The 19,332-nt window shown below is 50.9% G+C and overlaps 10 protein-coding genes across 10 annotated transcripts; 4 read left to right on the forward strand and 6 right to left on the reverse strand.

Moving 5' to 3' along the window:
- Window positions 1–36: 36 nt before the first annotated feature.
- Window positions 37–2,126, forward strand: NECHADRAFT_82674 (uncharacterized protein; the record flags this gene model as incomplete). The annotated part of the gene is made up of 5 exons (XM_003049076.1): window positions 37–900; window positions 1,102–1,292; window positions 1,340–1,480; window positions 1,523–1,956; window positions 2,104–2,126. The coding sequence occupies 5 exons, from the start codon at window positions 37–39 to the stop codon at window positions 2,124–2,126; spliced, it is 1,653 nt and encodes a 550-aa protein (XP_003049122.1).
- Window positions 2,127–2,387: 261 nt separating this feature from the next.
- Window positions 2,388–3,559, reverse strand: NECHADRAFT_94982 (uncharacterized protein; the record flags this gene model as incomplete). Its single annotated transcript, XM_003049332.1, has 4 exons — window positions 2,388–2,558; window positions 2,636–2,782; window positions 2,894–3,298; window positions 3,338–3,559. The coding sequence occupies 4 exons, from the start codon at window positions 3,557–3,559 to the stop codon at window positions 2,388–2,390; spliced, it is 945 nt and encodes a 314-aa protein (XP_003049378.1).
- Window positions 3,560–4,484: 925 nt separating this feature from the next.
- NECHADRAFT_94983 (uncharacterized protein) lies at window positions 4,485–5,491 on the forward strand (the record flags this gene model as incomplete). The annotated part of the gene is made up of 4 exons (XM_003049077.1): window positions 4,485–4,505; window positions 4,620–4,780; window positions 4,845–5,367; window positions 5,417–5,491. 4 exons carry the CDS (start codon window positions 4,485–4,487, stop codon window positions 5,489–5,491), a joined length of 780 nt encoding a protein of 259 aa, XP_003049123.1.
- Window positions 5,492–6,109: 618 nt separating this feature from the next.
- NECHADRAFT_44927 (uncharacterized protein) lies at window positions 6,110–6,605 on the reverse strand (the record flags this gene model as incomplete). Its single annotated transcript, XM_003049333.1, has 3 exons — window positions 6,110–6,184; window positions 6,246–6,398; window positions 6,453–6,605. The coding sequence occupies 3 exons, from the start codon at window positions 6,603–6,605 to the stop codon at window positions 6,110–6,112; spliced, it is 381 nt and encodes a 126-aa protein (XP_003049379.1).
- Window positions 6,606–7,394: 789 nt separating this feature from the next.
- NECHADRAFT_82678 (uncharacterized protein) lies at window positions 7,395–8,940 on the reverse strand (the record flags this gene model as incomplete). Its single annotated transcript, XM_003049334.1, has 2 exons — window positions 7,395–7,831; window positions 7,893–8,940. 2 exons carry the CDS (start codon window positions 8,938–8,940, stop codon window positions 7,395–7,397), a joined length of 1,485 nt encoding a protein of 494 aa, XP_003049380.1.
- A 627-nt stretch (window positions 8,941–9,567) lies between these two features.
- Window positions 9,568–11,010, forward strand: NECHADRAFT_45277 (uncharacterized protein; the record flags this gene model as incomplete). Its single annotated transcript, XM_003049078.1, has 1 exon — window positions 9,568–11,010. The coding sequence occupies one exon, from the start codon at window positions 9,568–9,570 to the stop codon at window positions 11,008–11,010; it is 1,443 nt and encodes a 480-aa protein (XP_003049124.1).
- A 427-nt stretch (window positions 11,011–11,437) lies between these two features.
- Window positions 11,438–12,375, reverse strand: NECHADRAFT_82680 (uncharacterized protein; the record flags this gene model as incomplete). Its single annotated transcript, XM_003049335.1, has 4 exons — window positions 11,438–11,448; window positions 11,556–11,747; window positions 11,797–11,986; window positions 12,211–12,375. 4 exons carry the CDS (start codon window positions 12,373–12,375, stop codon window positions 11,438–11,440), a joined length of 558 nt encoding a protein of 185 aa, XP_003049381.1.
- Window positions 12,376–14,138: 1,763 nt separating this feature from the next.
- On the reverse strand, window positions 14,139–15,992 carry NECHADRAFT_70670 (uncharacterized protein). The gene is made up of 7 exons (XM_003049336.1): window positions 15,955–15,992; window positions 15,863–15,886; window positions 15,728–15,795; window positions 15,607–15,661; window positions 15,225–15,537; window positions 14,870–15,168; window positions 14,139–14,816 (listed from the first exon to the last, which is right to left on the reverse strand). Exons 1-7 carry the CDS (start codon window positions 15,964–15,966, stop codon window positions 14,238–14,240), a joined length of 1,350 nt encoding a protein of 449 aa, XP_003049382.1. The 5' UTR covers window positions 15,967–15,992; the 3' UTR covers window positions 14,139–14,237.
- An 844-nt stretch (window positions 15,993–16,836) lies between these two features.
- NECHADRAFT_45174 (uncharacterized protein) lies at window positions 16,837–18,122 on the forward strand (the record flags this gene model as incomplete). The annotated part of the gene is made up of 5 exons (XM_003049079.1): window positions 16,837–17,102; window positions 17,157–17,179; window positions 17,244–17,611; window positions 17,675–17,715; window positions 17,771–18,122. The coding sequence occupies 5 exons, from the start codon at window positions 16,837–16,839 to the stop codon at window positions 18,120–18,122; spliced, it is 1,050 nt and encodes a 349-aa protein (XP_003049125.1).
- Window positions 18,123–18,300: 178 nt separating this feature from the next.
- Window positions 18,301–19,239, reverse strand: NECHADRAFT_82683 (uncharacterized protein; the record flags this gene model as incomplete). Its single annotated transcript, XM_003049337.1, has 1 exon — window positions 18,301–19,239. One exon carries the CDS (start codon window positions 19,237–19,239, stop codon window positions 18,301–18,303), a length of 939 nt encoding a protein of 312 aa, XP_003049383.1.
- Window positions 19,240–19,332: the final 93 nt, after the last annotated feature.

Here is a 19,332-nt window from a genome sequence, read left to right on the forward strand (position 1 = left end):
GGATGCACCCCGCCTCCATCTACGGCCATCTGGACAATGACACACCAACTGAGCCTCAAGACATGCATAGGAGGAGGCTTCTTCCTGGCAAGTCACAGTGGCCGTTTCACACCACAATGTCTAGTGGCTAACCTGGTCTCAGCCTCTCGCATGAAATCTCTGGGCATCGAGGCGGCGCTGTCTGACATTGACAAAGCTGCAGCACGCTCGGCGTCCAAATCATGTGGCCCATTCTCAGTGTTTGCCATTGAGAGCAGCAGTAGTGCACCCGAATCACTGCCACTTACTTGCGAAGAGCCCGAGGCTTTGGTTGAGCATACAGAGGATGAAGTGCAAGTACCTAGCCTGGTCGACCGAGCCTTGGATGATGGCCCAGATATTGGCGGACTGGATTTTTCCCTTCATGAGGAACCTGCTACTCCAGCATCCCAGCACCAGCTGATGGGCCATGCAAACATAGGTATTGAGCTTGAAAGAACTATCCCCATCAATGAAACCCCGCCGCAGCCCAACCTCCCGCCTACTAAAACGGCCATGGTCGGAGTTCTTCAAGACCAGGATTATGCCGAGGACATGGAGGCAGATGATGCTTTTACGTCGCCTGACACTTACCACTCTCCCAAAGTGTACTCTCCCGCAGGCGGCCCATCAGTAGAGGTCTTCCTCAAGGCCGAAGTTCGACACCTGCTTCGAAACTACGTTGAGAACGTTCTTCCTATATTCAGTCCCCTTGATCTCCCGAGCTCTCCTTGGAAAGACTTCCACCTGCGTCGCGCACTTCAGTGCAGTATCGAACTAGAGATCATGGACCACGCACCGCGGTCACGGAGAGCCCTTCTCCAGACAATCCTAACAGTCAGTGCCTACAACCTACGCAATGTCAACTCATCTGACCACGAGGTGAGTCGAAGGTGAGGTCATGTGGCCTCCAACTACAAGTGCGAGGCCTTGAAGTTGCTCGAGACGTGCGTAGGAGAGTCGTACGCCGACCTCACCGACTCCGTCTACAACGAGCTTCTGGTAGCTATGCTGTGCATGGTTACAATCGATGTAGGGATCCTCTCACGAAATCTACAAGCCCCATGTGCTGACTATTCCCAGGTAATCTCGGGTGATACAAGCACCTCCAAAATCCACCTGCAGGCTTCTGAAACGCTGATCAGAGCCCGTATTGCCAGGTGTGGCACCCCCAGTTGCGATACGACCAAAGGACATTATGTCATCTTTCTCTACCTCAGGACGATGCAGGAAGCCACCAACCTGCTGTTTGACCGGCCCCAGCAGAGTCCAAGGTCAGCCGGTAGCGCTTCAAGCCATGCTGAGAAGCTGGAAGATATAGCGGACCTTATGGTCCCCCGGGACACGGGCCGAGGGTTCGAATCAGGGTCTTTGGGGATGATATCTGGTCTCCCAAGAAGCCTGCTACTTCTTCTCCGGAAGGCAACCTGAATCCTGCGCACTATCTACCAACAGGAACAAGGTAACGAAGCCAAGTCAGCCAGTCCTCTTACCCAGAAATTAGACACCTGGAAGATGAGATTCTTGAATGGCCAGTTGATGAAGCCGTTGCTCGAATGGAGGCAGCACCAGTCTCAGAAGGGAACCGTTTAGTGATGCAGCACTATACGCGAGCGATACACCAAGCGATCATTATCTTTTATAGCCGCAAAGCCCAAGGCATGCACCGCAGGCACCTACAGCCTTATGTCCATGAGGCTATCCGTCAATTCGAGGAGATTGAGCGAGCAAAGGAGAACCACTCACTTCAGACCGGGCATATGCCTTGGCCGGCCATTGTCGCGGGTTCGCAGGCCATGAGCAAGCCTACGCAGGATCGGTTCATCGCATGGTTTAACAAAATTACTGTTGAGGGGATTTGGACTTCTACGCTCTCTAAAGACGCCCTGTTAGGTATCTGGACCCAGACTAATACCCCTGTTGGCTTCCCAGCTTTGGGTGAGTTGCATCTTGTTCTCACTTGACGACGCACATGGGAGACTAGAATTATAGGGCTTACTGTTTAGGCGAAAGATGGGTGATTTGTGGGAATGCATTACGAATAAGCAATATTTTAATCCCTGGCCGTAATTTGTTTAACAACAGTCAATGCCCTTGAGCTGTGGTAAATCATAGGAAATTCTTTCTTCTCATTTCATTTCATTGCATCTAGATGGCCCTTATTCATCCATGGGTTGTTATCGACACAGCGTTAAGGCCAGATGCCACCTCCGTAATAACAGCCCGATGCAACCTTTTGAGGCATCTACGTCGACACCATCTATCTTGTTCAGTCCACTGGAGGTGGGATTGTATTGCTTGATGCGTATCTCCTAAATTCTATCCACCTAGCCGAGACAATGTCACGCCTCGCTGAGAGCAACCTTCCCTCAATCTACCCTCTTCGGAGGAATCGTTACAATCCCCTTTCCCTCCTTCATCCTCCACTGTATCGCTTTGAAAATCTCGTAGATGACCGTCAGATTTGGTGTGGACACTCCGACCTTCTTAGCCTCCCGCAGGGGCTCGCCTACCAAGTACTCAACCTCCATCAGGTTTCCCTAGAGAAGAAGGAACAGTTAGCCCTCCAATAGCCATCATATAGGCCCAAGTGACCCTTTTAGAAGTTGGATCCTACATTTCGAAAATCACAAAGCATGCTGGGCTCGAGATACAGATCCATAGGATCCAGATTGATCATGGTGTCGATGATATCCTCGGGCAACTGGTAACCGCACTTGCTCGCAACTTCAAACACCTCCTTCATGGCTGGCCTTACAAGACCCTCCACAAGGGTGTCAGTCAGCCTAACTCTCGACGAGTCTAGGTTCGTGATGGCGCAGAGTGGGTTCATGACCCCGTTGAAGATGATCTTGCGCCACCTCGCCTATTGGACGTCGCTGGAGAACTGGGCGTTTGTTTTGCCCCCTGCTCCATAGATCTTGATGAACTCATGCGCAGCTGCAACCTCGTCCTTGTCATTTTCGAAGTTGGGGTTATGAAAGGCGCCTAGATAGAGGATGTCGGGGTCGACGTGGGAGATGATGCCCACTTGTCTCTCATGTGAACCAATCATGGAGACACCCGAGAGGACCATGTTGCGTGGAAACCTCTCAAATACGGACTTCTCTATGTTGAGCCCGTTTTGTATCATGACGATGACAGTGTGGCCAGGAGTGATGGCTGGCGCGATGATCTCTGGGAGCGTGGGGGGGCACATCGGGGCAATTCTTTGTCGTCGTGATGACATAGTCGAAAGGCGGCAACGAGTCTTTCGCGACATTAGGCACCGAGTTGACGACTGAGAATGACTTAGTGAGTCTGTGTCTATAAAGGAAACATTCAAGAGTTGTTCACCTCGTGTAGGCTTCCAGCTGGGAATGTCGCCATGATCAATGCTGTTGATGGTGTATCCTTGTTGGTTGACTATGTTAAAGTTGGATCTCAACACCGAGGTCACAGCGCCTCGTCCGCCGGTCTCGATGTTGAGTGCCACAATCGCTCTAACACCTCTGCCCTCGATGAGGAGCACATTGGCTTTATCCTTTCTAGCGGAAACCATGATGTTGTTGGGGTATACGTACTAAGGAGACCTGCAGTGATGTCTTAGTTGAGCGGACAGGGCATAGTCTATATAACAGTAAAACATTGTCTTGTCCCATATCGTCCTCTGTTTCCAAGTCAAACTGGGGGCTTGCAGCTTCTTCCCGTGACTTCGGAGACAGCCGAGCTACGCGTCTCTACAGGCTAAGACCCCCAGCCCCTCTGTCATTACTGCGTGTCATCAAGAGCATTGTTTCTAGTAAAATGTTCAAGATAACGAGGCATGGCGAAAGAGGGAAGCTGAAAGCGTCGATCGCTGATTGGCTGTGTATTCCGTGACGCCGGCTCCGCCACGGCGTCGGACTTGTTAGCCAATAGGAGGCGATACTTGCACCGGAGACCTCGATGATCTTCCAAGATGAGGAAGTTAGCTCCCGTAGACCACCTTGGGTAGGTGATACCATGTGCTGCGCTTTTCGTTGGCACCAATATGCCGTATGTCGTGTCCCGTTTTGGCCAAGAGACGATGCACTATCCAAGTCTCAAATGGCCAAAGCCGTTTGTTATCATGCGGTTGCTTGCTTCATTAGAAGAGACCCTAGCATAGCCAAGCCGCAGAAGCTCGCCGTTTCTACGTGGATCAATGTCAATCACATCCATTATTAACCATCTATAGGTAATCACTCTTCATGTACAGATCAAATTCCATCAATTTGGCAATCCATTGATCTAATCCTGATTTTAATTTTGGCATGTGACCCCTTAAAGCAATCGACTCCCGTATACCGCTGTGCACGGTATGTTGATCCCCTTTGTTGAGTCATTACCTTGGCTCTTCTCCAAGTGGATGTATAACAATCCCCTGTCTAGGCCGCGTGAAGCCATCCAGCCATTCGAGGAATCGTACAACATTCAACAGCACAAACTATCATCCAGCCTCTAAGATGTCTTCAACTTCTACCGTCGTCATCACCAAGACCGCCAAGAATGAACGGCAGCAAGACCAGCTGAGGGACCAGTCAACAGGTTTCCATGAAGGCAACGCCCTCCAGAGTCTCTCCCAGGGAACTATTCTTCAGGGGCCACCACACTTCAACTCGTTTGAGAAACAACGACGATGGATGCTTGAACATCTGGCTGGTGCCTTCAGAGTCTTTGCCCGTAAGGGCTATACTGAAGGACTGGCAGGCCACATCTCTCTGAGAGACCCTGAACATTCAGATTGCTTCTGGACGAATTCGTATGTTGTTTCATCCATGCATCCCTAAATCGACGACACCAGCTTACCTCTCCCTACTGTCTAGTATTGCACATCACTTTGGTCTCATGAAGGTTTCCGACCTAATTTTGCTTAACCACAACGGAGAGGCAATTGGCGGCAATACTCGCAAGCCAGCCAACGCAGCAGGCTTCCAAATTCACAGTCACAGCCATCACGCTCACCCCCACTTCAACGCTGCCTGTCACGCCCACTCGATCAACGGTCGTGCATGGGCAAGCTTTGGAAAGCGGCTGGATATGCTTCATCAAGACGTCTGCAACTTCTATGGGGATGCGCATCAGGTATATCAAGATTTCGGTGGAGTCGTCTTAGATCCGAAAGAAGGAGATAGGCTGGCAACCACACTTGGCCCAAGAGGCAAAGGACTCATCCTGCAAAACCACGCCTTGTTGACTGTTTGGAAGACGGTTGTCGAGGCAGCCTACCTCTTCTCTCTTCTAGAAGCCTGCTGTGAGATTCAACTCAAGGTTGAAGCCGCAGGCCTCGAGAAGATTCTGGTCAAAGAGGAGGCAGCAAGGTACACCTACGAGATTACAAGCAACCCGGTAAGAGTCTCCTTGTACGGTCCCTTGCACCAGCTGACATTATTTGAAGGATGGACTTTACACAGACTTCCAGCCGGACTACGAGTTTGAGCTAGCCGCCTGTAATGGGGCATTTTTGGAGTGATGTTGGTTGTAGATAGGTGTCTGGGTAGACCTCCCAACATTTTCTATATGCCCTGGTACTATGTGGATGAATATGGCTCGGTTATACTATCACTCAGCACCACAACACAATAGTTTCTTACCATGTCTGGTGTCCATTTCTTCTCACCTCCCTTCCCTCACGTAGTGTAGTGACGGCGGCGGAACAACGCACTGCGGCACAAGACATCAAAGAAAAGAAGAAGCCTAGATTTTCATCAACACAAGTGAAATAAAGAGCAGGCGTGTGGTTGAAAAGCGACAGTTTAAAAGTCAAAGCTTTTGAAGAAAAGAAAAACATCATCCCAGCGCATGTCTGAAATCTTGTCAGATTTCAATGATGGGACGAGCAATGTGAAAGAGATATGATACTCTCGGACTATTGAAGCTGAACTCCCAGTGGCACAGAAGTGAGATGTTCCTTGGCTATCTTGGTTGTAAAACAGACAATCATTGGCATTGCTCTTGTGTGACCGTCAAGAACTGTGGAACAAGAGTTGGATTTTCCCAAGCATTATGGAATTTCCAAACATCTCACAGTAGAAGAGAAATTGGTTTCACTATCAAATGGCACTATCAAAAGGGTCATGTTCTCAAGCCCTCAAATAAATCCTGTAGCTTCAATCTCCACCTCGGCATCCAGCGGTAGCTCGGCTACCACAACACAGGTCCGGCACTGGCATCACTAGGTCAGCCAAAAAAAAAAAAGTCTTGCAGGAGTACTGGAGGAGACTGACAGGCTTGACTTCTTGCGTGAAGAACTTTGCATAGGCATCATTGACACTGCTGTAGTGGTTGATGCTGGACAAGAAGATGTTGACTTTGACTGTCTTATGAAGGCCACTTCCAACAGCTTTCAAGACAGCATCCGGATTCTTGAGGGCTTGTGCCTGGTAGAATTTGTAAATCTAATTCCTTTGGAACGTTGAAGGACAAGTACATACCGTACGGTCAGCGACGCTACCCGTGGCAAACTTCCCAGTGGCAGGGTCAATCCCGAGAGAACCAGAGCAGTATACCATGCCGTTGTAGACTACAGCCTGTGACATGAGAGGGCTTGGAGCTGGCGCATCTTTGCTAAGGACGGAGGTGGCCATTGTGTACGGGTTTGATGATGCCGAGAAGTGACTTGATGGGCAAAGTTGTGTGCATGTGGTCTTTTATCATCTCTCACATGAGAAGGATCAGTCTGAGCGAATTGAAGGCCAGAATAAGTCCAATGCAACAGGTCTGCGGCGACTGGAAACTTACACGCCCTAAAGTCTCTTGTGTTCCCAAGAAGGATATGGATCGAAAGGGGTTAGTTAACTAACTCGTGGTCTTCTTAGTGCCACTATCCTAGATAGGAAGGTGACTCTATTTGGTTTGAGTTCGCTTCTGGCAACCAGTAGAAGGAGTAATCGTCGAATTAGGATTTAAGGCGAAGAAGGCCAGATGGATATGTTTAAAGCAGGTGACCCCTTTGGTTGCTCTTTGTCGTTGAGCCATGATGACTTGAAGAAGAGAGATCATGTTGGCCTTGGCGCTCGGCTCATGGGGGATGGCCAATGGAGGTAGGGCAAAAGCGCTAATCGCAAACCAGAGGATATCGTCTCCCCTTGAGATAAAGAAAAGAAGTACCGCATGCTATAAGACTCGCCTTTTTTCAGGTTCTATAGTTACTACTGCAGAAGCTTGAAATATCTAGGCTATGGTGTTTATGGTTTTAGGGTGCGACCCTATTTGAATCACCCATTCCAGGAGGTCCAAGATGCGTCACTTGGTACCTAGTTTCTATCCCACTGTCTCATATATACAACCAAAAGAATTGCCATGACGGATCACGTTCAATTTGGATAGACTCTTCTCGCGAATAATGAAATATTTTTGCTGTTCTTACTATGAAATTAACCCATTGACTCCTTGGTTGACACATTGATGAGCATCGACTTGACTGTCAGATACTCATCTATGCCATGTCGGCCGCCTTCTCTACCATAGCCACTTTCCTTGACCCCACCGAATGGGCTCTCACACGCACTAAGAACTCCGAGGTTGACGCCCACCATTCCAACCTCGAGCGCCTCTGCCACTTGCCACATTCGAGGGGTGCTCTCGGTACAGATAAAACTGCCGAGTCCCACGTTGCAGTCATTGGCCAGTGCGATAACCTCGTTAGTTGTTTCGAACCTATACAACCCAACTACCGGCGCAAAGGTCTCTTCTTGGGTCATGAGCATGTCATGGTTCATGCCTTTGATGATAGTCGGCTGGATAAAGTATCCCTTGTAGTGGGTTAGAGGTGCTCCTCCTAACACCACCTGGGCGCCACGCGTCTTTGCATCTAAAGAGAATTAGAATGGGTGGTCCTTGAGAGCTGCTAGACTACCTGCCTTGAATGTGACTCATGGCCTTATCAACCGCGCGCTCATGTGTGAGTGGCCCTATGAAGACGTCTGGCTCGGTACCGGGGCCGACCTTGAGCGTCTTGACCTTGGCGACAAGAGCTTCGGCGAATGCATCATAAATGCGGCTCTGCACAAAGACACGGTTGGCAGTTACGCATGTCTGGCCAGAGTTTCTGAACTTGGCCATGGTAAAAGCCTCGATGGCTGTCTCCAGGTTGGCATCGTCAAAAACGATAAAGGGGCTATTTCCGCCGAGCTCTAGGGACAGCTTGGTCAGATTGCCGCTGCACTGGCTCGCGAGGAGCTTTCCAACTCGCGTGCTACCCGTGAAGCTCAGTTTGCGCACGGTCTTGCTGGTACAAAGAGTCTTGCCGACTTCGGCCACCAAGTCGAGAGTGGTGATGACGTTTATGCACCCCCTGGGGAAACCTGCCTCTTGAGCGAGCACAGCCTGCGCCAGGCAACTCAGAGGTGTCTCTCCCGCTGGTTTCCACACCGTCGTACAACCCGCAGCTAAAGCCGCACCGCATTTCCGAGTAATCATGGCGATGGGAAAGTTCCAAGGAGCCATACACGCGGCAACACCAAGAGGTTGCTTGAAGGTTAGGATCCTCTGCTTTGGGTTGGATGACGGGACAACCTCGCCATAGGTGCGTTCAGCCTCACCGGCGAACCATTCCAGAAAAGAGGCTGCGTAGGTGACTTCTCCTTTGGCTTCGGCCAGGGTCTTTCCGTTCTCAAGACAGAGAATCAGGGCAAGGTCGTTGGCATTTTCCAGACAGAGGTCGCTCCACCTGCGCAACCATCGCGCACGTTGTCTTGCCGTCGTCTGTTTATATGACTGAAAGGCCGTCTGTGCTGATTGGATGGCCTTGAGGGTATCCTCTAATCCCATCTCTGGGACGGATGCGATCTTGTCAAGGGTAGCAGGATCAAGGACGTCAAAGGTCCTGCCTGAAGCTGCATTGACCCAAGAACCATCGATGTAACCCTGGGTCCGGAACAGGTCCTTTCGGGCAAGGTTGGCAAGAATCTTGGGTGCCATGGTGGCGAGCTCTATGCCGACGTGTTGTGCTGAGGGCGAAAGAAACGATAGATTATGAAGGACTCTCACAAGAAATATTCGGAACGGGGCCAATACTTGGTTCAACTCTGAATGGGGACTTCCTAGCTGTTAATTGATTTAAACGGTCCCCACGATCCATCGCGAAGTCGGCTATATGAGCCACCAAGTCGGCATTTTCAGGAGATCCTTCGACTAGGTAGTGAGACATGCAGCCACAGTTCAATACGCCGACTAGATGACTAACTTGGTTGCTGACGGACCGTGACGGTACAGTATTAGAAGTGGTGGGGGGCTAAATTAGGAAGGCCATCCCGTCTGACACTGGATTGGCTGGTCGTCTATTAGTGACACTACCTCTTGTGAAGCAGAAAGTCAAAGGGAAAGGCGATAGACAATGACGACACTAGTTACGTTTGAACCCCTCATCTGATCAAACCTCGATCAACCGTTGCGGGGTGCTTGGACTCTTTGCATCTCATCTGTTCTTGACTGAAAGCCTGAGAGCCGCTTGGGCGATGTTGATATAACCTGCCACTTCACTTCCTTCAACCCAGAGCTATTTCCTAGTCTCTCAACCATCACCATCATCGCACCCCTCCGTAGATCATGCCGACCTTTATCGAGAAGCCTGAAAAGGCTACCAAGGACGAGGCTCCCTTCCTCCCCGATGAGCCTGCAGGGCCCACTGTCGTCACTGCGTTTCCGGGTCCTAAGAGCAAGGAGGCAGTACGAAGACTTGACAAAGTCTTTGATGCTAGCGCGGCGGTCCTCATGGTAGACTACCACAAGAGCTATGGCAACTATATTGCCGATGTTGACGGCAATGTCATGCTGGATGTGTACGCCCAAATCGCCTCTATCCCGGTGGGATACAACAATCCTACTTTGCTAAAGGCTGCAACCTCTCCGGCTATGGCGTCCGCGCTTATCAACCGTCCCGCTCTGGGTAACTTCCCTCAGAACGATTGGGCTAGCATCCTAGAGACGGGGTTGCTCAAGGTGGCACCCAAGGGCATGAACCAAGTCTACATGGCCCTCTCAGGAGCCGACGCAAACGAGTTGGCCTACAAGGCTGCCTTCATTTGGAAACGGCAGCAAGAACGAGGTCAGCGCGATGCAGGATTCACGCAGGAAGAGCTTGACAGCACCATGCTCAACCATCAGCCAGGATCGCCCAATCTTTCCATCATGTCATTCAAAGCCGCTTTCCACGGCCGTCTCTTTGGCAGTTTGTCCACCACTCGCAGCAAGCCGATCCACAAGCTTGACATACCTGCCTTTGACTGGCCTCAGTGCCCGTTCCCAGCCATCAGGTATCCCCTTGAGGATCATATTGAGGAAAACGAGTGGGAGGAGAAGAGGTGCTTGGAGGAAGCCGAGCACATCATCAAGAGCTACCCCAGCAAAGTCGCCGCTGTCATCGTGGAGCCAATCCAGTCGGAAGGTGGTGACAATCACGCAAGTCCTGCCTTCTTTCAGGGACTTAGAGAGATTACGAGACGTCACAAGGTTCTCTTGATCGCTGACGAGGTCCAAACCGGTGTTGGGGCGACTGGCCGTTTCTGGGCGCATGAACATTGGGGCTTATCTGATGATCCTGATATGGTTACCTTCTCGAAGAAGGCTCAAACAGGCGGTTTCTACTTTGGCAACCCTGATCTGAGGCCCAATAAGCCGTACCGATTATTCAACACTTGGATGGGAGACCCAGCCCGTGCCATCCTCTTCGGTGCCATTATCGACGAGATTGAGCGACTGGACTTGGTGAAGAACACAGGTACAGTTGGGGATTATCTTTACAGCGAAATAGAGAAGCTGGCCAAGAAGTATCCCGGAAAGTTTGGCAACCTACGAGGCAAGGGAGAGGGAACATTTATCGCGTTCGATAACCCTCGGCGGGACGAGTTTTTGGCTCTAGCTAAAACCCATGGCATCAACCTTGGCGGCTGTGGGGCATCGTCAGTTCGGCTGCGACCAATGCTGATATTCCAGAAGCATCATGCGGACATCCTTCTAGGAGTGTTTGACAAGATTGCAAAGGAGCTTTGACTGGACGGGGAAGGATCGCGGGCGGATCGAGGTGTATGTACACGATGATTCAAACCAGATACTGAATGCAGTCTCTACTTTCTTTCGCCACTGTAGCTGATGCTCATTCGCTCTGCTTTATGTCCGCGTTCTTGGGGTCGAGATTGGTTGTGGTATGTCTTTCGATGAACTGCAATGACTTGCTGGTGACAAGCAGGATAGTCCAGCATTACACCGGCGACCTGATAAGCATTGCAAAGAAGCAGAACAATAGGATACATAACAGTCGATGTTTCTGCAGAGTCAAGCTCCGGTCAGGTTAATAGGAGACCCTGGGAGCAATACACTGACATGTTGTTTGCCTCATACATCCTGGACGTGCCACATTTGATCTTGGTCAATCAATAGGCCTTGCTGATAACTTGGCAAAAGAAAAATTCAGTCAAATTCACTGTTCATCTATTGCATCAGTCTAACTATACTACAAATTTCTAATATGCTCAGGGAATATCACCACTGATCCAAGAAGGATAAGACTACCGCCTCCACGACATGCATAAACACACCGAGTACCTCATCAGCATCGGCAGCAGGGTCAACCTTGAGATAATCGGCGTCATGATGCATGATGCCGTTCTCGTCAGCAAGCATGGGCATGGTTATACCCTCGGGCACTCCCCAGTTGTTGCGGTGTTCGTTGGGCCTGATGCCCAACACAGGAATGTCAACAGAAACCAAGACAGCCTTGAAGCCAGCGGCTGTGCCCTTGTTAGTTTATCTGGAGCCAGATCACGTTTCGGTACTTACTTTCAGCACGCTTAGTGATCTCAAGGGTCTTTCTACGATCCTTGTAGAAGCAAACGTGAATCATGTACGGATTACCTTGACTTTCTGCGGCGACATCTTCAAGATTCATACTCGAGTAGGATGACAAGGCCATGGCCACGCCCTTCTTGGCTGTAGCGCGCGAGGTTGCGACCTCTCCGCCGGGGTCTATCTCTTTCAAAGCCCTCAGCTCTCACTCTCCAAATGGTTTATCAAACCTGCCAGTGCCGTAAACTCCTTGAAACATGACCGGCTGAGGTAGTGATGTAGGTTCCATTGATGTCGCGGTGATTCAAGGTTAGTTAAGGCTTGATGAGTGCCGGAAATAAGATATGGTAGAGGTAGCACTCGTATTGCCTATACTGTGGGTTCCAGGCGAGTGAGATCGCTTCATACGTGGCCGTGCCATGTCATTCGAGGAATTTGTTTGAAATCTAGCCACTCGAGTCCGTCCATTTGATCACCCGGAATAGGATTCATGATGTGAAGGCTAGGCTGTGGGCAGACGAGATGCCGCAGGCTCAGCATAGCGACAGGCAGGTAAGCAAGGCGTTCGGTCATTTCGTCTGATCTTAGTAGCTGTTTGGGTCCCTTCGTCTGATCTCCCCGTATAGTCGGTTTCGGCCGAAGGGGGCTCTCGAGTAACCACTGCACGCAAGGTCATCAACCACATCTGTAAAACTTTGATCAACAACTCTGCCCAAGCTATACATGGTGACTGGGGACGACTGTGTCGCGTTATTGGGGTGTGGGGGACAGAGATGGAAGCTGATAATTAATGCTTGATGGACGGGGCAATGGAGGAAAATGATGAAAATGTTGTTTTCGTCCCGAGGTGGTGCTTTCCGTACCATCCTCAACGGGACTTCGTCACGGGCTGGGATGCCTAGGTGTGCTCTTCGCGAGTGGGGAGCCACTCCGGCTTCTGGTACTGTGAATACGACCACGGTCACGGTCCCGGTCACGGCGACGGTCATGGCGCCGGCGACGGGTGCGATTACGACTCCTGTAATGGCCGTTGCGGCATAGGGGTAGGCGATCAAATAGGAAAGCGGGAGTCATAGCTGTAATAGCTTTAGGGAGAACACAAATACTTAGATCGCAGTATTAGTGATTAAGTAGGAACGCGGGAGTCATAGTTATAACGGCTTTAGGGAGAACGCGAGTACTCAGATCGCGAGCGAGACCGGTAACGGCCACACGATGGTGAACGTGATGCCAGTTAGGTTGAATATGCGAGGCCTCACGGGATGCGCCCTGGTGTCCAGAGCTGGAGGCCTCAACCCGATCAGCCGCCCCCTCCCCCTCCCTTTGATGGTCATCCAGTTGCTGTAGGCCATCTGCTGACTCGTTCTGACCGTTCTGCTGCTGCCGGCCTTGCCCCTGAGCGTTGGATCCGTACTGGGAGAACTGTCCTTGGTCCTGGTAGTTGATATTGGCGTTGCCTCCAAAATGGTAACCTCCATGGCCGTAACCTGCGTGAGGTGGTTAAGGTATCGACTGGCAGCAGCCGCGAGATGGCGAACGCGATGCCATTTGGGTCAAATGTGCGAGGTGCGAAGCGGTTCAGGGAGAACGGGGGGCCAGAAAATATAGAAATCATACGCAGGTTGCAAGGGCAAGGGTCAAGAAAAGGGCTCAACGAAGATCAAAAGAGAGAGTTGAGACTCGCAGCAACCTACCTAGGTAGGTATCCAGCCAACAGATTTGGTAATCACGTGGTAGGTTCCTTCCACACTCATCTACCGATACCTCCTTCCATGCAAGTCCTACCTAGGTAACCTCCCCTCCATTGTCATAATAACCTTGAACCAAAGAAGACAAGAAAAGTGACAGCACGGCCAGTATACAATTAAATGAGCATAACAATTCAGAGCACATAAGCATGGATGTCCTTTTCTTCTATTTGTTGTTGGGATAAGCCAATCCAGAACCTTGTTCAAAGTTTGCTTCGTGAGCAGCGCGGCGTCACGCCTGCAATCAGCTTGGATAGCAGTAATGAGCAAGTTAACAGTCTATGACAGGTAAACCACGAGGTAAACAAAAGAAATTACAGGGCATTTGCTTTCTAAATTTGTTAAGTTACTTATGATAATTTTCTTCAAATTTTTAGGCCTTATCACTAGTCTTTTTGCCGTAGTATAGTATCTTGTGTTTTTTTTAGGGTCACGTAGGCGACCTGCATGGCTAGATGGCATTTAGGTACATCAGGACACCACCGAGGTAATTCCCAATGATGGAGGGGGCAAGGCGCAGGTCAGAAAGATTTCGTCAAGATTTCGGTCTGGATCATACACATCACAATACAAAGCCAGCATGAGAATCTTTGGGCTCGCCAATTAGGTATATAAAATGTGTGGCGAGGTCAGAATAGACATAAGTAGTCTGGTGGTCGAAAGTAAATCACCTCATCTGACTCGAATCTACTGCTCCTCCTCAGCATACTCCTCCTGGGGGTACTCCTCGTCGTAGGCCTCGTCATCGACGCCGGCCTCCTGGTACTGCTGGTACTCCGAGATGAGATCGTTCATGTTGGACTCAGCCTCCGTGAATTCCATCTCATCCATACCCTCGCCAGTGTACCAATGCAAGAAAGCCTTGCGACGGAACATGGCGGTGAACTGCTCACCAACACGCTTGAAGATCTCCTGGATAGCAGTCGAGTTTCCGACGAAAGTGGAAGAGATCTTGAGACCCTTGGGAGGAACAGAGCACAGAGTGGTCTGAACGTTGTTGGGAATCCACTCAACGAAGTAGGCAGAGTTCTTCTGCTGAACGTTGCGCATCTGATCCTCAACCTCCTTGGCGGAAACGCGACCGCGGAAGATGGCGGAGCAGGTGAGGTAACGGCCGTTGCGGAAATCGGAACCGGCCATCATGTTCTTGGGGTCGAAGAGCTGCTGAGTGAGCTCGGGGACGGAGACGGCGCTGAAGGCGTGCGAGCCACGGCCGGTGAGAGGAGCGAAGCCAACCATGAAGAAATGGAGACGAGGGAAGGGGACCTGGAGAAGGATGTCAGTAACGTATGTCTGGTCAATCGAGTTGCATGGCTTACCATGTTGACGGCCATCTTGCGCAGGTCGGAGTTGAGCTGTCCGGGGAAGCGCAGAGAAGTGGAAACGCCAGACATGACGGTGGAAACGAGGTGGTTCAGGTCACCGTAGGCAGGGTTGGCCAGCTTGAGAGTACGCTTGCAGATCTCGTACAGAGCCTCGTTATCGATACAGAAGGTCTCATCCGAGTTTTCGACCAGCTGATGGACGGAAAGAGTAGCGTTGTAGGGCTCAACGACGGTATCGGACACCTTGGGCGAAGGGGCGACACTGAAGGTAGCCATCATACGATCGGGGAACTCTGGGGAGGAGATTAGTAGACGAAACTACGCGTCATGTCAATGATTGAGCTCTTACCCTCACGGATCTTGGAGATCAGAAGCGTGCCCATGCCGGAACCGGTACCACCACCGAGAGAGTGGGAGATCTGGAAGCCCTGGAGAGCATCACAGCCCTCGGCCTCACGACGAACGACATCAAGGACCTGGTCAACCAGCTCAGCACCCTCGGTGTAATGGCCCTTGGCCCAGTTGTTGCCGGCGCTCGATTGTCCAAACACAAAGTTGTCGGGTCGGAAGAACTGTCCGTAGGGACCGGAGCGGACGGTGTCCATGGTGCCGGGTTCCAAGTCGACGAGAACGGCTCGGGGAACATACTTGTTGCTGGATGCCTATGGGAAGCTCGATCAGAGACCGAGACACGGAATGGGTTGGATCATGTCACGCGATGTCGTGTGTACCTCGTTGAAATAGACATTGATACGGTCCAGCTGGACGTGGTCGTTACCGTTGTACCTGGTCGAAGCGTGAGAAAAGGACGACGAGACGAGACGAGACGGTCGGTTGGAGGGGGATGCCTACACGCCGTTGGTGTCGAGACCGTGCTCGCCGGCAATCGTCTGCCAGAAGGCAGAACCGACTTGGTTACCCTGTGAAGGTTAGCAACAGCGCGACAAACAAAGGTGGCACCATGGAAAGGGGCAGATAAGTACGTACACATTGGCCGACCTGGAGGTGAACCTGCGAGGCGGAGAGAGCTTGATTAGCACACAGATGATCTAGAAAGAACAGACGGAAGGCAAGCTCACAATCTCGCGCATGGTGGGCAGAGCTTAATCGGTTGTCGTGAAGGTGTTTGGGTAAGGGAGGAAGAGGTTCGTTGATGGCGGCGTGTGAAAATTAAAAGAACGCGGGAGCGGTGAACAACGAGGAGGTGTAGTGGGTACCTGGCCAGCTGTCTAATGAGGCGGCTGACTAAGGTGGTTAGGCGAGTATTTCTGTACCGGGGATATCCATGCGAGCTAGCGGATAACGGGGCTGGAAAGAGAGCAGCAGGGCAGACGCGAATGAACGAGATTACATGTGTAAAAGGGGATTAAAATGATATTAAAAGAATTGAATATGGAGTATTAAGTATGTCAATCATTCTCTCAAGATTGTTGCTTCATATCGGCAAAGTTGTATGCTAAAATCAAGACCAAAACTCCCCTCCCACCAGCCACATGTTACTGCCCTCCGCCACATGTTATTGTTCAAGCCTCTAAAGCTAAGCTTCTCACTGACTGCTGTCAAAAACGCACTGTCTACATTCTGCCTCTGCTCACCAGCCAAGGTAACATTAGCATCAGCATCAGCAAAATCATCAACGCTCGTGCGTTACTTGACTCTTCTTCCCCGCAACTTGGAATCCAGACCTGCTACTGTGTAACTTTGCGGCTGACGCCTCTCCCATCATGACTCGCGTTCACTCTTCAAAACGAGTCTGGGGAATGCGTCGAGCTATCCGCCTTCTAGACTAGACAACCGCTACCCCGCAATCCCAAGGTTGAGAGGGTGTGGGAGGCGACTCGTGGCGACTCGTCCCTCTTAACTGAGAGGTCACCCGCCTCGAGGAGGCAAACAAGTCTTTTTTCTGTTTTTGTATTGTACCGCCAATTCGTGATTGTATGGTACTGCCAAATCTGGCCAATATGTCGAGCAATGGCTTCCTCGTCCCAGACTCATACGTCTTTCACGCCCCCAACGATGTCGATATGAACTGCTCCAGCATCTTTTGGGGCTTTTCTTTTGCTTTTGTCTTTTTCGCCGCCCTCCGAGCCTCCATCCAGACCTTGGAGATATGGAGACGAAAGCGCCATGTTACGGCGTACCTCGTCATGATCTGGGTTGGATGGGCAGTGAGTATCGTGCTTGGGGCTTTCGCTTGGTGCTTCCAACGTGGATTTATTAAACCAAGGTTCGTATACCATCCGTCTGGTGGCACAGAGACTTACCAATGACCCTCTTGCAGCTTTCAATTGTTCTTCCTTATAGGTAAACGAGCACCGAACCGCCATGTTCCTTGAGAATCCATCCGCTTACCACTTTGTTGTATAAGCCTGCTTCTGGTCACTCCAGATCCAACTTCTCACGCAGATCATCGTCAACCGTCTCGCACTTCTGATGCCCAATCCCGCCGCCGTCGCCCGACTAAGATGGGCAGTCTTCTTCCTCATATTGCTGGTCAATATCAGTGTCATGGTCACCTGGGTCCCCGCCCAGCTTCAGATCTCGCACAAGTGGATGCGAATAAGCGAGATCTGGGAGAGATGCGAAATGGCCATCTTTTCCATCATTGACCTATTGCTTAACCTGCGCTTCGTCCAACTGGTCCGGAACCGGATGGTCAGTCACGGGCTCAACGACAAATACCTCTCCTTGTTCCAGTTCAACTGTGGCATGATCTTGGCCTCCATTTCTCTCGACGTAAGATTATTTCATGGTCTCCTTCTCTATTGCTGCTAGAACATTCACTAAACGTGTACCCAGATCGCTCTCATCGGGCTCATGTCCTTGCCTAGCAAGCTTGTGTAAGAACCAAGTCGATGACCTACACGTGAGCCATGGCTGACCTGTTGCATGTAGTTACCTCCAGTTCCATTCCTTGGCCTTTTTGGTCAAGCTGTTCATCGAAATGAACATGTCAGATCTCATCACCAAGGTTGCTCAAGACCGCAGCCGCAACGGCTCAGACAGAAACAGCCGAACACCACCGGCAGACCACACCCTATCTCTGACAACAAAAAGTGCGCCCGGAAGACTCAGGGCAACTCAGATACCAACTGGCAATGGAAGTGTGGTTGAGGTCGGCCCGAAACGACGCTCTTATCCCGCAGATGGACGCATCCATATCACGGTCGAGACGGCGATAACTCGCAAGTCGATTGATAGTGAGGATGAAACTGCAAGTCAAAGGAGTTTAACAAGGGGGATGTGAATGCTCTTTTATTTTTCACCCATTTGTCTTTTCAGCCTATCGCGGATCTTGTAATAATGATCGAGGTCCAACTGCGCAACAAAAGAGTTGGTCCTAATACCTGCCTAGTTTTGATATCGCTCGCTTGCACAGATAATTGGATGGCTCTCTCTTTTGACAGTTAACCACCAGTTCCACCTCAATAAGTGACCCGAAATTCGACATCCTTGCCTTCTCCGTAAAGTAGGGAGAAGTCGTCGACCCAATTGAAGAGACAAGATCCACACCCACTCCTCGCCCCAAACACATTCAGCTCAACGAGTTCCGTTGTTCCCTTGTCCTCGTCGTACAAGACGTCAAACGTGAACCCCTGCCTGAGCAGGAGATTGTCGAGTTCGGCATCCGGCTTGAGATCATGCATGATTTGCTGATGAAGGACAACGATGCCGGCCCAAATCTTGTCCGCCACTGGCTTCAACGCCGTACCAGGTCTGCCGTGGAAAAGCCAAGGTTTATGCCAGCAGTATTGGCTCACTGCCGTGATGTTTCCACTCTTTGGACAGCAGAAGACTCGGTATTCGTGCCTACTGTCCATCCGAGCATCAAAAGGCAATAGTGTGACTTCAACGGTTTCCGACCCGGTCTCGAGACTGTTCACAATGTCGTTACGTGCACGATTTGAGGTTGTCAGACGAAGAATGATGTCGTCCGTGGAGTGAAGTGATGGTCGAGTGGGATCTCTCCATCTTCCATCTTTAGGCGAACAGCCCGTCAAGCGCATGAAGAGCCCCTCGGGTGGGAAGTGAAGAGACGAAAAGGCAGGGGTCACTTCATCCTCGAGATCTTCCCCGAGCGCGCGGCTCAACTCACCCGTGATAATGGAAGTTGCTGAGGCATCCACGAGGAGGCGGGCTTGGGCGCGCGATAGACAGACCGTCTGAACGGCCGACGGATCGACGTTTCGGGTCTGAAGAATCAGTGGAAGCCAGCGGCTGAAAGCATAAGGCGCCTCTGAGGGTTTCGATAGATCGGCGACAGGGAGTTGATCTGCCGGATGGAAGCAAGTGTTGAAACGTGTAGCACGACCATCCTTGCAGTCGTCTGTGACGTCGACCAAGTTGATCTTGACCAGGTTCATAGCTGTGTTTGCTTTTGGGTTGTGTTGATTGAGAGAAGAGAGCAAGTACTCCGATCCTGGCTCTTAATATCTACTCAGGCTGTGCAGATCAGC

The sequence above is a fragment of the Fusarium vanettenii genome (assembly GCF_000151355.1).
Source record: "Fusarium vanettenii 77-13-4 chromosome 7 genomic scaffold NECHAsca_9_chr7_10_0, whole genome shotgun sequence".
Classification (NCBI taxonomy): Eukaryota; Fungi; Ascomycota; class Sordariomycetes; order Hypocreales; family Nectriaceae; genus Fusarium; species Fusarium vanettenii.